This window comes from Malaya genurostris, chromosome 1 (genome assembly GCF_030247185.1).
Source record: "Malaya genurostris strain Urasoe2022 chromosome 1, Malgen_1.1, whole genome shotgun sequence".
Taxonomy (NCBI): Eukaryota; Metazoa; Arthropoda; class Insecta; order Diptera; family Culicidae; genus Malaya; species Malaya genurostris.
In genome coordinates this window covers 118412932-118429295 of record NC_080570.1, presented here as the reverse complement: position 1 = coordinate 118429295, position 16364 = coordinate 118412932, and the positions used below count along the sequence as shown (strand labels likewise).

Sequence of the window (16364 nt, the reverse complement as noted above, 5' to 3'; positions counted from 1 at the left end):
TTTCTGATTTTAATAACGAAATTAGTTGTCAATGAGAATTTCGTGTTGGATCGAAATATTGCTGGTTTGTGTCCAGAATATTCGCCAACTAAACACATTCTCTAAAAATAAGAGTTTTTTTCAGCACAGTAAATTCTAAATTTTAACTAATTTTATAGTTATTTTGGAAATTTTGTTGTTAAAATCAACTAATTCAAAAACAGTAATACGAATTAGGCGCAGAGCTAATTTCGGTCGTTCCGTGTCCTAAAAACTTTAGGAAAGCAATTCTAGAGTAAAATGATTAAAAAGCGTAACTGAAAATGAGAGCCTTTTTGTTTTAGTTTCTCTTTTAGTCGCAAATAGTGGGCTGCACCACTAAAAATTCTTCGACTTCTCAAATTTCTCTTTTGGGTAGCGAAGCCGCATTAGATACTTTTTCACTTAGTAAACGGGAAATAGCACTTACATTTGCTTGATAGATACACCTATGCAACTGCTTTGATGCTTAGTTGATTTCGAGTAGTGACAAGAAGCAAGATCTGGCCAGAAGACAACAGGATCCTTGTGGCTTCGAATCATGGGTAGAAGTCGTTTTTGTAAACATTCCTTGACGTATATTTCGCTGTTCATTGAAGCAGTGGTGATAAAGGGTTTCGAAATCTTACCGCAGCTACAAATTGCTTGCCAGACCAGACTGGTTTAACACTTGCCCTTCTCGCACCGTATAATATTGTGGTCCCGCAAGGATTTGTAATCGAGTTTCACGTAGGTTTCGTCGTCCATGAATATGCAGTTCAAATTTCCAGCAAGAATCGTATTGTACAGCTTTCGAACCCTCGGCCTGACTGATGCTTCTTGTTTCGGACTACGTTTTGGTTGTTTCTGCTTCTTATAGGTTCGAAGATTCAAACGTTCTTTAGCACGAAGGACATTTGACTTCGAAGTGCCCAATTTTTTGGTCACATCCCGAACTGAAACCTCCTTCTTTTGCTCGAACACCTTCAGTATACGGGTTAGCAGGTAACTGAGGATTAGCAGGACCTTTTTTTCGACCTGTTTTTGGTTTATCCTCAAAGGTGTTATCCTCACCGAACTTCCTGATTGCATTTCGCACGGCTTTTTCACTTACTCCATTTTTGCTATCTTTCTCAGTGACAGTCCGCGTTCTGTGCACCATTTGTACACCATTTTTCGACGTTGTCCTGCTGAAAGTCCACGAATTTCGAAACAAACTAATGAAAACGAATAAACAACTGCATAAGTGGTTAGAGAAGAGTGTAAGCAACAGGACGCAGCCATAAAAATTGACAGATTCTGAACCATTGCGAAATGGCAGCGGTTTTTGGTTGCGTCCATACTTTCTGGGACAGTCTTTAGAACTTATTTCAATAGTTCTGAAAAAAACCGTTTTGTAGAATTTATTCGATGTTTTCAACTATTGAGTACTTTTTGCCATCATTTATTAATCTAAATCAGAACTTAACTCCAGGATCCAAGATTAGGAACAAGAAGAAAGCCTAATTTGTAACATGCTCGGAATTCAGATCAATAGTGCAGTTCATGAAATTAGTTCTAGAGTTCTGGAACTGGACGCATTTTCATAATCCGCTCCGAATTCAGTTCTAGTACTTTATCCTGAACTTGAGTTGCAAACCTGAAATCAGGAAATAAATTCTGAAACTGAATTTAGGAATTGAATTCTGAAAATGAATTCAAAAATTAAATTCTTGTTGAGTGGTCAAAACCAAATTCAGGTTTGGAGTTTATATATAAAATTTAGATTTTAGAATCGAGATCGGGTTCAAATAAGTTAAGGAAATAAATTCAGTTCCAAAATCTAGTTACAGAATTGGAACTGTGTATTATGAAACTAAAAAAGACTACAGGTTTTAGATTCAGTTCTCTAATCCAGATCTAGTATCTCGAGTTTTTTGTGATAGCGGCCAATGAGCCAGCTGTCAAAATTCACTTTGAAGAGAAATTCAGAGAGACTCGGTACTCGCTGAGAGTAAGTCATAACAGTGAACGATAGAAGAACGGGGTTTCTTTTGTCTGGAGTTGAAACTAATATTCCGTTTTTCATAGCTCGACTGCAATTTATTTCATAAGTGGATGTATGAAGGTTGCTTATTGGCCGTTATCGCAAAAAAACGCGTGAGATTTTCGATTTCGACCATTGTTTATCTTTTATACTTGTCCAGTTGAACACTGGAACAGAAACCGTAGTCGCGGGCATGAAAAAGGCAAGCAAGCTTGATGAGTTTTCCTCATTGTTTCCTAAAAAATGAGAAAACCAAATTTTTGAGTTATTTATGGTTGTTTTGCATTGTTGAAAATTTAGTCATTAATTGGTGATCATATTTCTGATGACATGAAAAAAGAATTATGTTGATGCGTTTAGCACAACTCGAGATATCCACGATTAGGTTCTACCGATTCTTTCACAGCGCGAATTTTGAAACGGCGCCACATAGTAAGAAACCTGTTTTAATCCACCTAGTGATGTCTTTCTCACTGTGGTATTCTATTCAAAATGTTTCTCTTCGATTTTTGAAAGAATCCAAGGGATTTTTTGTGCATTAACTATTATAAAATACAGAATGAAACAGTGCTTTGCTTGCGTAGGTCGTAGGGGTTCACTATTATATGCACTTCTAGCACCGGAACCCGAGAATTGGTATAATCGATGTCGATTCGTACGGCCACCAACTAACATGACGTACTATGGGTGGCCAAGAAAGTGTTGATATTTTCGGTTACAAGTTTCACTACATCATTCGGTCGAATGGGATTGACATATATAAGCATAAAAAGTGTCTCCATCCAATAGAGCTACCGCTTGTTTGGCAGCCTTGCCGAGCCGATTTTATTTCTCTATCATTTTTCGTTACGTTACCAGGAAACTGGAGCAGAAAAAATGGCGCGTGCATAGAAATCGACTTACCTTCACAAAAATTACATTCACTTCATTTTTGTCGCGACAACACCAATATTTTTATGCACTAATCGCATCTAAATTAAATTATCTAGACATTGTCAGGATAGTTTTCTGATGCATGCCTTTGAAGGCGAGATATTCAATGAACAAGTTCAAAGTTGTCGTTTTCTGCTATGCAATTCTTTCTTCAGAAAAAAGACTTTCCCAACCGCTAAAGTCAATGAATCATTCTGAAATTTTCACAGAATAATCTAAACTAATTTTCTAAGAGATTATCAGTTGAGTTTTTTGATATTCGTCAGTGTTTTTGAGAAAATCAGATTTGAAGTGTGAAAACAGCCCTCTAAAACACTCTAAATCACACTGGCCTCAGACCTTAATTCCGGAAATACTTCTCGCAAACGAATCCTTCTGGCGGTGCATCACCAAGCACATATTTTATGAAACAAAATGCGCCGTAATGCACTGAAATAGGAAAAATTTCGAAACAAACAGTTGTCAAATTAGAAGCGCTGCAGTAAATGAAACAGTGTTACCAGATATTTAATGATTTAAGTGTTAAGCTTTGTAAGCTGAAGAGAACAACAATCCGACCATTATCGGAATGTCAGAGGGGGTAAAAAATGTGATTCTATTCGCAATGCTCGATAAAACCTTGCCTGGAGAATGTTTGTATGTTGGTCACGTATCGAAACGGGGAGACACATTTTCTAAAACACATGGGAGAGAAACTACCGCCGGAATCGGCGGACTGACAGTTGGCGTCTTCTTGTCTTCTTCGGTAACATTTGGCGGAACAAGACGATGATTCAAGCCACCAGAATAGTCACTGTAAAATGGTGAGAGTGGGGAGTAAAAATTCAATAAATCAAATTTTTTAAATCATTTTCAATTTCTGGAATTTCTGAACTGTATTAATCTTTCTCGGTATCGAATTTCATGATCGGATATCAGTTCAGATGAAGTCCTTCTCTGGAAAAAACGAAATATAGATGCAATGAAACCACATCAGATTACCATGGAGCTATCACGTACCGGTGAATACCGACAAGGGCCCAGGAGTTCAACAGTTGTTTCGGCACATTTTAATCAAACGTAAAGTTGAACCTGCAATCACTGCCGTGGGTGTGGGTGTGTGTGTGTCGAAGGATGTTGCACCCATTTGTTCTCTGTTTCGCAACGTCAACCGGTGATCCGTGGTTCGGATGCAAATCGTTAGTCCCAGCCCAGTTCGCTGAGAAATTCAGGCGTCGGTTTCGTATGTTCCGCCAAAAAACAATTCCCGCATATGCTGCTGGGTAAACATTCCCTGCAAATGCCGTCGACACTTTGGCCTGTGTTGTACGGCTGTGTGTGTGTGATGCGTTTTCGTTACCGAGAAAGGGACAACTTTCCCTACATCCGGAATGTTGAATAATTTTCAAACCATGCCGGTAAAACTCGGCAAAACTGGAACAGTGTTGTTGTTGGTGGCATATCCTGGTGGAGGTTTCAAGCTTCGAGTTGAATCCCCCATGCCACTGCGGAAAGGAAAACTAATTTAATACACACATATTCCTTGCACTCAAATAATTGGGATCCGTTCCGTACCGCGTCAAGTGAATCAGTGATGTTCTATTGGAGCTACACTCGAAGTAGGCTTCGAAAAATTTACGGATAGTTTCCATGGGATACCAAAACGGTACCGCAGCTCATCGAAAAAAGGAGTCTTGCCATACTTACAGTGAATGCTGAGTGATATCCTCTTGGACACCGACGGGGGCACTCCGTTTGATGCGATGCACAGATACGAGCCCATTTCGCTGCGTGAGATCTTGGTCAGCTTCAGCACCTCGCCGCGATAGGAGTTCACTGCAATAAACAAAACAAGAAAAGAGAGAGGGGGATAAAAAGAAAACGAACAACGGTGAAGACAAATTGCTTTCTACATCCGCTAGGTTTTCCCGGTACACGTCCAACAACAAGAAGGAACACCGAGCGCGCAAGGAGTGTTAATGTTCGTGCCTGTCGTCGATATCACGTCCCGCATGGGAACCGGGTTGGACGACCGTTTTTCTTCTCACAGCTTGCGGATAAAATTGGAACAGGATAACAACCGGGCAGCACAATGCCCGGTTCGTGTCTAGGGGGGGAGTGAAAGTGTCATAAATCAAAAAATCATCCACTTCTCTATGATTGGCGAAGTGCTGCTCTCTCGGTGTACGGATTGTGGAAGCAGGCAGGACACGTAACTGTCGAACTTGGCATTCTCCACACTGGCGTGCTCACACATACTCTGACTGGCCTCTTTTACGGCTACAAATGTCATAAATTAAATTGACTGCCGATTTGAACGGGTCACGGGCACTCGACGGAAGGGATCTTAATCAAAGTTTTGCTCTTTCTTGTTTTTTTATTGTGATGTTTCCGAGTGAACATTTGATCAGAATTTTCTCGTGAAATCGATTCCGTCGTAATGGAACTTAGTCTCTTCTGATTTAGTAGTACTTGTCCCGGTCCGAGTCAAGCGATCAATCTCGTTTATCGATTGTACCAGAGAAAAAACAAAAAAACAGTTGGACCCCATTTTGACCAGAATTTCACTCATCCCAGTGCAGGGGTTCCTTTCAACACAAACAAACCTGATTCTGGCGCGCGGTACTGTTTAAAACACTTCGTAACTGGTGCCAAAAATAAAAAATAAACAACGGGAACCGTCATTGCAGTTATGGAACTTACCGCCCTGTTTGGTGCCGGCTGCATCCTTGAGGACGATTTCGGTGCTATCCTCGCGACGCCACGTCACTACGGGTTCCGGGTAGCCTTTTGCTCTGAAAATGGTCGTGGGAAAAATTGAAAAAAGTTAGACATAATTTTACAATGAAATATAGAGCTAATCGAAGCAAGCGAGGTTGTAACGAAATCAATTCAGATTTCAGATGTGATTTTTTCGATGAAACTGTGTAAATAATGTAAACAATAAACAAAAAGTGACAGACAGTTCGCTTTCACATCTCATCCAAGTCAGTAGATAAAACAAAACCGCTTACGTTCGGGACGGAAGAAACCAAGTACAGTATTCTGTAGTGAACAATAGAACGATCTCGAAATGAGTGAACCAAACGAGCAAAAGCTACCGCCGGTACGAAAGAATACAATTATTGTTGACTTCAGGCAGTGCAAAATTCGACCTTCGATACGAGAACTTGAAGGTTTGCTTAAGGAGCAACTGCATCTTGACATTAAACGTGCGCATTTACTTCAATGCAATAAGAAAAATAATGTTATTTACATCCAGTTTTATAAAGAGTTGGATGCAATTCAATTCGCGAAAGACAATAGCAATGTGCACTATGTGGAGCACGAAAACATTAAGTACAACATTCCAGTATATATGGAGGATAGTGCTATAGAAGTGCGTGTGCATGATCTTCCCTCAAGCGTCATCGATCCTTATATTCGCAAAACTATGTCCCAATACGGAGAAATTCTCTCTATCGAAAAAGAAAAGTTGAAGAATTTTTTCCCCGGTATTCTAAATGGCGTACGTTTATTACGCATACACTTGAAGAAGGCTATACCTTCTTATGTGATTTTCGGGCAAGATACAAGAATTCCGTTCAAATCACTTGTTACCTATGACAATCAGATGGCCACATGTCAATATTGCCAAAAAGCTGTTCACTACGGTAAGCCATGTGATAAACTGGACAAGGAGACAACTACACCAAAGGACAACGGTGCTTTCTTCACACCAACCCCAGTACACCTATGACAGCCACCAACAACAGTGAAGCATCCCCTTCAACGAATCCATCATCATCCCCTATAGAACAAAGTTGCAACGACCTTCCGGACAAGCCCACGGAGCGATGTAGCCACTTTTCCCTCGGTCTTCGTCTTCAGCTTCCTTTGGAGCTTCTTGTCACTCAGGACTGTCTGGAACCGGGCTTTCTTTGCCATGCTTGTTATTGATGCCGAAACGGGCGTATTCGGCGTCCACAAAGTGACGCACGATGTCCGTTTTTGACGCGATAGTGTGCCATTCTTTGGACGCGCACACTTCTGAACGGAGTTGCTTCATTGTTTTTGCCATCACAGTTTGACTGATGTAGCTGGGTAGTTTCGTCAGTGCGGGTGAAGGTAATGGATGGAAAATTGACGATTTTTGTCATTTTATTTAATGCAAACGTTAGAGCGAATCCTAGACTCTATACTTGCCCAAATCATCATTTATTTATTTATTTGGTCTTCGAAAATTTACATCGCACAGACACTTAAATGCTAATTCTTAATTTAAACACATTTTTAGACACATTAAAATCAAATTTGTCATAAACTTCATTAAACAATCGGCAACATACATTAAGAGGGTTGTTTTGTCCATATTGTGTGCGATGATTAGGCAGCTGAAACAGTTCCATACGCCGGGTCCGTCTCAACGGGGCACGAAATTGTAGTTTTCCTAGTAATTCAGCACAGTCGATATTATTACCAACAATGTCGAAGATTAGAAGACGTTGCAAGGTTTTCCTTCTGCTCTCTAATGTTGGAAGATGGATAAGTCGACAGCGATCTTCATAGCAGGGGAGGTGAACGGGATCGGACCAAGGCAGCAAACGTAGAGCGTAACGTATGATACTTTTTTGCACGCTTTCGATTCTGCTAATATGTACGCTGTGGTACGGTGCCCAGACTGGAGCAGCATATTCCAAAATGCTGCGAACAATTGAACAGTACAATGTTCTTAGACAGTAAACATCTTCGAAAGCCTGAGTATTTCGACGAATGAAACCAAGCATTGAAAAGGCCTTAGCAGTGGTCAGTGCTACGTGTTCTGAAAATTTTAGCTTGTGGTCTAATAATACACCAAGATCCTTTATAACAGCGACTCTTTCAATGCTTAGTGATGAAATTTTGTAGTCGAAAGTTGTTGAGCCACGCAAACGAGAGAAAGATATTACGTTGCATTTGCGTACGTTTACTTCCATTCCGTTGATTTTGCACCAGTCAACAAGTGCATCGATGTCGGATTGAAGAGCGTTGCAGCCCAATAATGAATTTATACAGCGAAAGAGCTTCAGGTCATCCGCGAACAGTAGCTTGGGAGATTTTATAGCTCTGCAGAGGTCGTTTATAAACAATACAAAAAGCAGCGGACCCAAATGGCTTCCTTGGGGAACACCTGATGATATTGCAAACGAAGAAGATTGTATGTTACCAATGCGTACAAAAGCACTGCGTCCATTCAAGTATGTCCTAATCCATTGTGTCAGCCACTCCGGAAAGCCAAGTCTGCTTAATTTTTCAACAGCAAGTCGATGAGGAACTTTGTCGAATGCCTTGGATAAGTCAACGTAAATGGCGTCCACTTATTTTTTGCGCTCCATTTGATCGATTAAATCATAAATGTAGCACATCAGATTTGTTGTAGTAGAACGTTTCCTCACGAAACCATGCTGTTCTTCTGCGATGATGTGATGCACAGTCTCATATAAAGCATCGTGTAGCATGCTCTCTAGCAATTTAGGTAAGCAACTAAGAATCGAAATGGATCGATAGTTATCTACATCATGAATGCTGCCACTCTTGTGTATTGGAATTATTGCCGCAATTTTCCATGCACTCGGAAAAACACAATCCGCGAAAGAACGGTTGAATATTATAGAGACGGGAAATGCGAGTGCAGCTGCACAGTTTTTGATGAAAACATGTGGTAAACCGTCAGGCCCTGCACCTTTCGAACCATCGATAGTTAACATCTTACGGAGGATGTTTTGTTGGCTAAAAAATATGCGTGGAATATCCAGATGATAATTAGGCAAGCCGCTCAAGTACGATTCTGACAAGGGTGGTGAGTTATTACTTAGCACACTTTGAAAGAACGACGAGAACAGGTTCGCCGTGCCCAACGATGTTTCGGTTGAAACTCCTTTGTAACGAACGTTAATAGGAATGCCTTTAGATTTGTTGCGGCGGGCGATGTAATTCCAAAAAGAAGTTGGGTTGTCTTTCACGTTGCTCTCAATACGCTGCACATAATTCCGAAAACAAGTTGCGTTCAAAGAGTTGTACTGGCGTTCTATTTCCCGTGACTGTGGACTTGGTTTTGAAGTACCGATTCTTTGCCTTTCGCAAACGATTTCGTAGACGCTGCAGTTCGACATTCCACCAGGGCTGTTTGAATTTCTTCTGAAGAGAACGTTGTTTGATTGGTACGTTATTCTGAATAATTTCATACAGTTTGGTGTAAAAAGATGAGACAGCGTCATCAATTGTGTCACTGAGAACGGTTTCGGTCCAGCCAATCCCATTAAACAGCTCATTCAAGTTAGAATAATTCGCCCGATTGTAATCAAAAGTTGGTTCAATTCCATCTGGTATACAAGTTGCAGTAAAATTCAGGTGAAGCAAAAAAGGATTGTGAAGACGGTCAACTTTCAACAGCGGCCAGGGTGGTTCGAGTAAATCAAATATCACAGGGTCATTTGTTAGAGCAAGATCTAGTAATCGCCCGTTCATGTTCTTAAGATCATTGATCTGCTGCAGTCCGTTCGATAACAATTTTTCTACTAAAACAATTTCATGCTCAGAGGATGCGTTAATTGGAAGCAGCGAGCTTGTAACTTCTTCATAATGCCAGTTTAAATGAGGTAAATTGTAGTCACCCATCACCACAACAACATCATTTTCAGCAGCCTGCTTAAATATCTCTTGAACTTCTTGTTCTAGCTGCTGGCTGTTTGCTGTTATTGAGATACTATTTACATCTCTTTTCACTCCAACCAGCACTGCACCGCCTCGCTGAAATGAGCAGGTGTTTGAATTTCGATCGCATCGGTACAAGCAGTAACTGTTGGTAAGCTCACTGCTCAGAATGTTATCGTTTAACCATGTTTCTGTTAAAACTATAATATCGTAGTCGCATTGTGACAGTGCCAAAAACAGATCGTTTGTTTTAGTACGAAGACCTCTTACATTTTGATAATAAATTGTTAGCGAAAACGAAGCGGCTGCGGAAATCGAACTGCTGATGGGTTTAGAAACGGAATTTTGTGACGGCAGCGAAAAAGTGCGTGATGAAGGGCTACTGATTAGCTCCTGTGTCTGAATTCGGTTGGAAACGAAAAGTACTTCTCTGTGTTGTACGATCGAAATCGAAAGGCCTGAACGTTATACCTTTCTGCCAGGTCTCAGCTGATAATGCCATATCCTTGAAATGTAGTCCGATCCCAACTTAAAACGACACAAAGGTTAACTCATCGAGACTTTTGCCTTTCGGAACTAACTTTGTGACGTTTATAGTTTCATCAGTATTGAGATTTTGCATCACTAGATCATTAATTTGCTGAGCAGTAGCTTCGGGAGAAAAGCCGGATAAATACAGCCAAAATTGTTCACTCTCCGACGGGTTAACAGCAAGAGGAATTGTGACATTAGATGCCAACTCCTTAGTTCCGACAGATACACGGTGTGAGCTAGAACTGTTTTCCTCGGTATCCAATCTTCGTTTCTTCCTAACAACTTGATCTCCGCTAGTGTTATCTGTTTTGCGCGAAGTTGAGTTGGATTGATTCAGAATCGTGTTTATTTTAGCCGTATTGTTCTCTATCTCCCTCTTCAGCTCTTGTAATGTTTTGATATGGTCATCATTCATTAGCTGCTGTACCGTGTTAGTCGATGAGATTGCATTCCTGAATGTAGCGTTAGCCATCACTTTAGAGCAGGCATTGCACATCCAGTACAGGTTGTTCTTACTAGCAATCAAATCGCGTTCCGCAACGGTAAGTTTGGTGCACTTGAGATGAAAAGGAGAGCGACAAAAACCACTGCAAAAGAATCTTTCCTCCATGTTTACTTCGCAAGCACAAGAATTGCACAACATTGAGGCCTCCATTGTGAATCCGTATATGAGAGGTATTTGTGCTATTACTTTACACAAAAATTGCCAAATTTGGAATCAAAACTGTTACACTTGATATGGAAACGATGCGAAAATCGATGTTCTTTACGAAAACGATGTCACAATTTCTCGAGAATATGAAAAGCAAACAAAAAAACAATGATTAGTATGGAGCAGATACTCAAGCACTACTTTGTTGTTTACCTCAACTGTCAAAACTTCATTTTCGAGATATCGATGTAAGAGTCTGATGAGTCGTTGTCCTTCCGTGAAGTATCAACTCCCAATACCATTTCCCTCTATTAGTCAATACGCAAAAAAAAACAGGACTATATCAGTGTGCAATACACTTTACTTTTGTTTTTGCTATGTGAATTCTACTGTTTATATAAATCTTCCCGGTTTCGCCCAATTTGTTCGACAAACACCAGCTGCCTCGGGTTGCCGCTGCCTTCAGCTGCGCCAAGAAAGTGGCGACACAAATGGGATAAAGGAAAAAAAACTTTCCAGCAATTTTTTGTTTTCTGTTTGATTTTATTTTCTCCTACCGACAATAGATTGTACCTACTCTCTTCTGTTCAGTTAATATTTCATAATAAACACGTGTGTAACGGTGTGCTAAAGTGAAACTTTTACATTCACTCCATCGTTCCGCGTTCCGGACCAAGAAAATCTTCCCTGAACAGTAACAACCCTCCTTTGTTCTCTCGCAGCATCGGAAAAACAACTGAAGGAAACAAAACTGCCGCGCCGTTGCACCCGAAAGATCCCGTCTCCCCCGAACTGGACACCATCGATACCGGTGTGATGAAGTAAAAAGTGGAGTTTGGCTGTCAGTTCTCTCGTCTCCAGCTCCGTTGGACTGGACTACCGTTTTTTTTTGCAGTTCCACTTCCCACGAGCTATTCGGCGGAGTCTTTTTTTTTTTTGTTATTCATTTCTACAGCAGGAGTAAAGCCCGCAGCTGATACGAAGAATATATTAGTACATTTGCAGATTCCAGGTTGGTGCGGTGCTTCGCTGCCAGGTGCAAAACTTTCGGCAAGCCGCGAGACAGTCCTGGATGCAGCCACATAAAGTCCTCCGTTTTCAATTCAACTTTTCGACTGCTTGCCGGATGGTGGTTCTGGTTTTAATATCCAAGTCCTAGTCAAACACACGCGCACTTTTGTCGCTTTTGACACCGAGCTTCCGAGCAGTTTTCACAGTGGAAAAGCAGGCCAGGAGACAATTGCAACGACGGGGTTCATTTCGTGGGATTCCTGTGCTCATCGTAATTCGGCGGGTGATTTCAGGAAAACTTTTCTTCGTCATCTTTTTTTTTCTTTTTGCTGTAACTGCATGAAAATTCAAAGTTTTTCCCTTTACTCCTCCCGCGCACTATAGCCTGCCTCCTCCGGGAGCATGCCACGGCACGGTCGCGAACTTAGTTGGCTATGCGGGAAAAAAAATGGTTGCCAAGAAGGTGGCGATTTTAAATTTAAGTTATGGCGGCAGTGGAGTATAAAACTGCCGGATTTAATCTTTCTTTTGAGCTTCTCTTAAGCCAGTTGATTCAGTTTTGTGAATAAGTTTTTTTTGTTCCCAGCTCGGTGTCCGTTTATTGCCCGTTTCCTTCGGTGGACTTGCACCAGACTCAGGCACTTCGGGTGTGGAGTTTTTTCACACGTTTTATTACCTCGAACCGGGAACGGGTAATAAGGACGAGAAGGCGGTCGGACAGAGCTCCTTCAGCGGAAACACGACAGCGAAGGTTTGTTCATCCGGGAAAATTTATCTGCTTGTGTTAGCATTCATATACAAAACTGAAGTGAGTGGGTTCTTATTTGGATTTCCGGATGGCCGGCCCGGTGGCGGCGGCAGGTCGGTGGGTTATGATGAGTAAACATAACATAACACAACACTGATGTTGTTCTACACAGATTTCAATTCGTAGCTCGACTATGCTGTGGATTTTCCCCGCAACAATAATATTAACGCGTTCGTCGAGATTGAATAAAATGAACAAACCAAACTTTTTCCCTCATTAGAATGCCAGTTCGGTTTTCGGTTCCGGTCCGAAGCTATTCAAAGGAGCACTGAGTAAAAACATGCCGTAGTCACGCTTGACCCGAAACCAACACAGAAAAATAATAAATTTTACTATAATACTAAACTAACTACAGAGAAATAAAAAAAAATTAGAGGGTTGTATTCAAGACACGACCGAACACAATAACATTAAAAATGAAACGTTTCTAGGGTCTTCATAATAAATACAAAATAAAGATGATATTGATGATGATACACTAAACTTCACTACACTTCAAAGTTACTTGAAAGCTCAATTTTAGATACAAACAACCTAAAGATTTAAACCTGAACAAATGAAACTATTTTATTTTATGATGATAATTTTCGAGAAACGTACAAACTTTTAAACAAACAATTTTATAAACAGTTAATCGACCCAAGAGAAAATTTTATATATTTGTATGAAAAATGTTCTACCAGTAAACTCAGTAATTGTGTAATTTTATTAATCCTTCCTCAAAATCGTCGATAATCTTCGGAAAGTGTCGGTAAATAATATGGCAACAATACGAGGAAGAAAACATGTGAAACAGTTCGCATAAAATATTTAGTTACTTACATTGATTTTCGTTTTTGCATATTAGGAATATACGGAATTATACGCAACCAAATTCCGAAATTTTGTTCATATTGTAACTTGATGTTATTAACACATGAATGAACATTGTCATAGTTACAACGCGTGTAGCCATCAGACGCTTATTGTTTTGAAGCAAATAATAATTGAACTGAAACTGGCGGTTAACCAAATTCTACGAGGGTTCCTATTCAAACGATACATGTAAAATCGCAGGTAAGCTTACCTTGAGTTTATCTTTGATACTATATGATATTGCATCTAATTGTACTATATATGTGAGCCTGTGGAACTCATTTATACTACTAAACCGTATAGGCCGTTTTTAGATAAGTTTCAGAATTTAATTTTGCATCTTTTGAAGCGTTTTATTCCTGGTGGGCCAACAACTTGTTCAGTCACATTGTCACGTTTTGTTCGTATGGGAATGGAGATTTAAGTATGCAAACCGATCCGTTGACAAATTAAAACATTTTTAATCTTACAATATTGAAACTTTGGAATCATTCAAATTAGGAAAATCCATTAACAAATCATCGAACAACAAGCGCTGCAAATTAGATCCGAAAAATCTATCGCCGATTCTAAATTGGCCTGATAGTTACCAGAGAACCAAAATAAAATACTCAATTCACACCAATTTTTCAATGGTATGCAATTGAAATATTCAAATGACGTTGTCTCATAAGTTTAAGTTAAATGTTTCCGAATCGATTGTTTGTTGAGTTATATAAATCCATCAACAAATGACTGAGTTATAAGCGTTCAAAATTATGACAGAAAAATGTTACTCGATTATTTTTGCATGTTTTAAATTGACACTCAGCCTCGGGAAGCGAAGTGTAAGGCATTTTTAATGACAAAATCGACCAAAAATTTGCTAAATACATGGGATATTTCAAAAGAATCGGTAACCACGCTGATTCGGTTCTTCAATAGCTAGATGATATATAAGATACTCAAGCGAACACGGTGTTGCGCAGACAACAGGAAATTTCACCAACAAATAATGCAAAAGCGACAATCCAGCAAGTGAACGCATATACAATCCAGTCATCACCTCACTGGACAAGCTACTTGTTTCATTCACAGTCAAACATCAACTAAGCAAAGAAATATTGTGCAGCCTATATTTATAGATTTCTATTCATACTACGCAGAACGATACGGTGTTTTTTATGCATGACGCAAAGCCTCCTATGCCGAACAAGAAGTTGACGTCATTTTGAACAACAGGGATTGGTGGATGAAAACATAGGTCGATTCCAACCATTTTTTCAATAGTATACTATTGAAATACTGAAACGACGTCGTCATACATGTTTAAGTTAAAAGTTTCCGAATCGATTGGTTGTTAAATTATAACAATCCATCAACAAATGACCGAGTTATTAACGTTCAAAATTATGACACAAAAAGGTTACGCGACTATTTTTGAAACTTTTAATTGACACCCGGCCCCATATAGTGAAGAGTAAGGCATTTTTAATGCCAAAAACAAATATTTTAGAGAACCGGATCTAGTCAATTTGCCTGCCGAAAAAAAAAACGAAAAATCCTTGTTTGCAAGTCGAAACATAAACATCCAATTCATCCTTCCGTGTTCGGCCAAATAATCGTCATCGGGGGGCACTGGAGCGAATTCGAGGCATGTATGAATGGGTTGGGTTGGGGTCTGGAGGGGCATCGGTTCAAGTGTGCAAACTAGCCCCGACTCCCGACGCTCTGGCCCTGGTCCTTTGGTTCCACCGAAAGCTGAATGACGACGGCATTCACATTGAATCTGCTCACGTCCGCTCGTTATCAGATAGCTCTGTTCAGTTGAATGGGGAGGGGAGACGATGAAGAGGCTCTTCCCGGACCACTGACCCGACGATACACTGCACTGCTGCAGGGCCGGCCAATGGTTTTGAATAAAATTTTCGGGACTCTCCGTGGCATTTGCTCAGTTTTGTGTTTTGCGCTATTATCATTTCAGTATCGTGTGTATGTAGAATACGATGAATATACAACAAACAACAGAACAGAAGAAAAAGAAGAAGAAACACAGATAATAAAAAAACTAAACTAAACACGTATCCTGTACGGAGAGCACTTTCCGGAAATCGCTCATGCAAATTTTCGGCTCGTTGCAAATTTCAGTAGCATTGGATCATATTTTTTACCCTCGCTCCTTTGCACACACGTACGAATGAAGTGATAGCGCCAATGTGCACAGATTATTCTAGCACCAATTAGACGACCATTTGTATACACTGGGACTTTTTGGAATCAGTTCCCGCAGTAACGAGTTCCGCTGCATGTCGATTAGATCGAAATCTCTGATGGGGGAAAAAATGATACCAAAACGTTTACCAGCTTGTCGTCGGTACTGCAGTATCTGATGTCGTTTTTACCCTATGAATTCTATGGGTTTGAAAGGATTTTTAAATCGTATCCAGAGTTGGCAGGGCCCTCTCGGATTTTAACGAAACTTGCTGGCGTAGGAAGACTTTGCCACAAAGAAATCACTTTGCATACTTTGTTTAGAAAAAAAAGGTCTAAACTGTTTTTTGAACAGGGCTAAACTTATTTTTCAAATGGCTGTAATCGAGAATTGACTAGTCTTACGAAAAAGTGTTGTATGAGTGATTTTTACAAAATAAGTGAAGCTTTCGAAAAAAACATGGAATAAATTCTAATCTAAAACCTAGTGGTGTAAAAATGCCTTTCTCTTCTTTCATAACAGTCTCATTCTAATATATTTCATACTTTTATTAAATAATTTCGGATACTAATTTTTACACCAATTGATTCAGATTGATTCGAGTAGTTCACAAAAGCATGCTTCAGTGTTTATGTCACACAGTCAGCATCATTTTTCCAAACTAGTGCTTGACATTTGCGTTGCCTATTTGTATGAGAACAGTGAT

At 40.0% G+C, this 16364-nt stretch overlaps 1 protein-coding gene across 2 annotated transcripts in view; it reads right to left on the bottom strand.

The window, feature by feature from the left end:
- The window catches only part of LOC131425582 (lachesin), a 350776-nt gene that overhangs the window by 34656 nt on the left and 299756 nt on the right, over positions 1-16364 (bottom strand). For both annotated transcript variants that reach the window (XM_058587581.1, XM_058587582.1), the window contains exons 6-7: positions 5639-5730; positions 4643-4771 (exon numbers count right to left, since the gene is read on the bottom strand). In XM_058587581.1, the coding sequence (XP_058443564.1) occupies positions 4643-4771; positions 5639-5730 (221 nt within the window). The remainder of the gene's footprint in view (positions 1-4642; positions 4772-5638; positions 5731-16364) is intronic.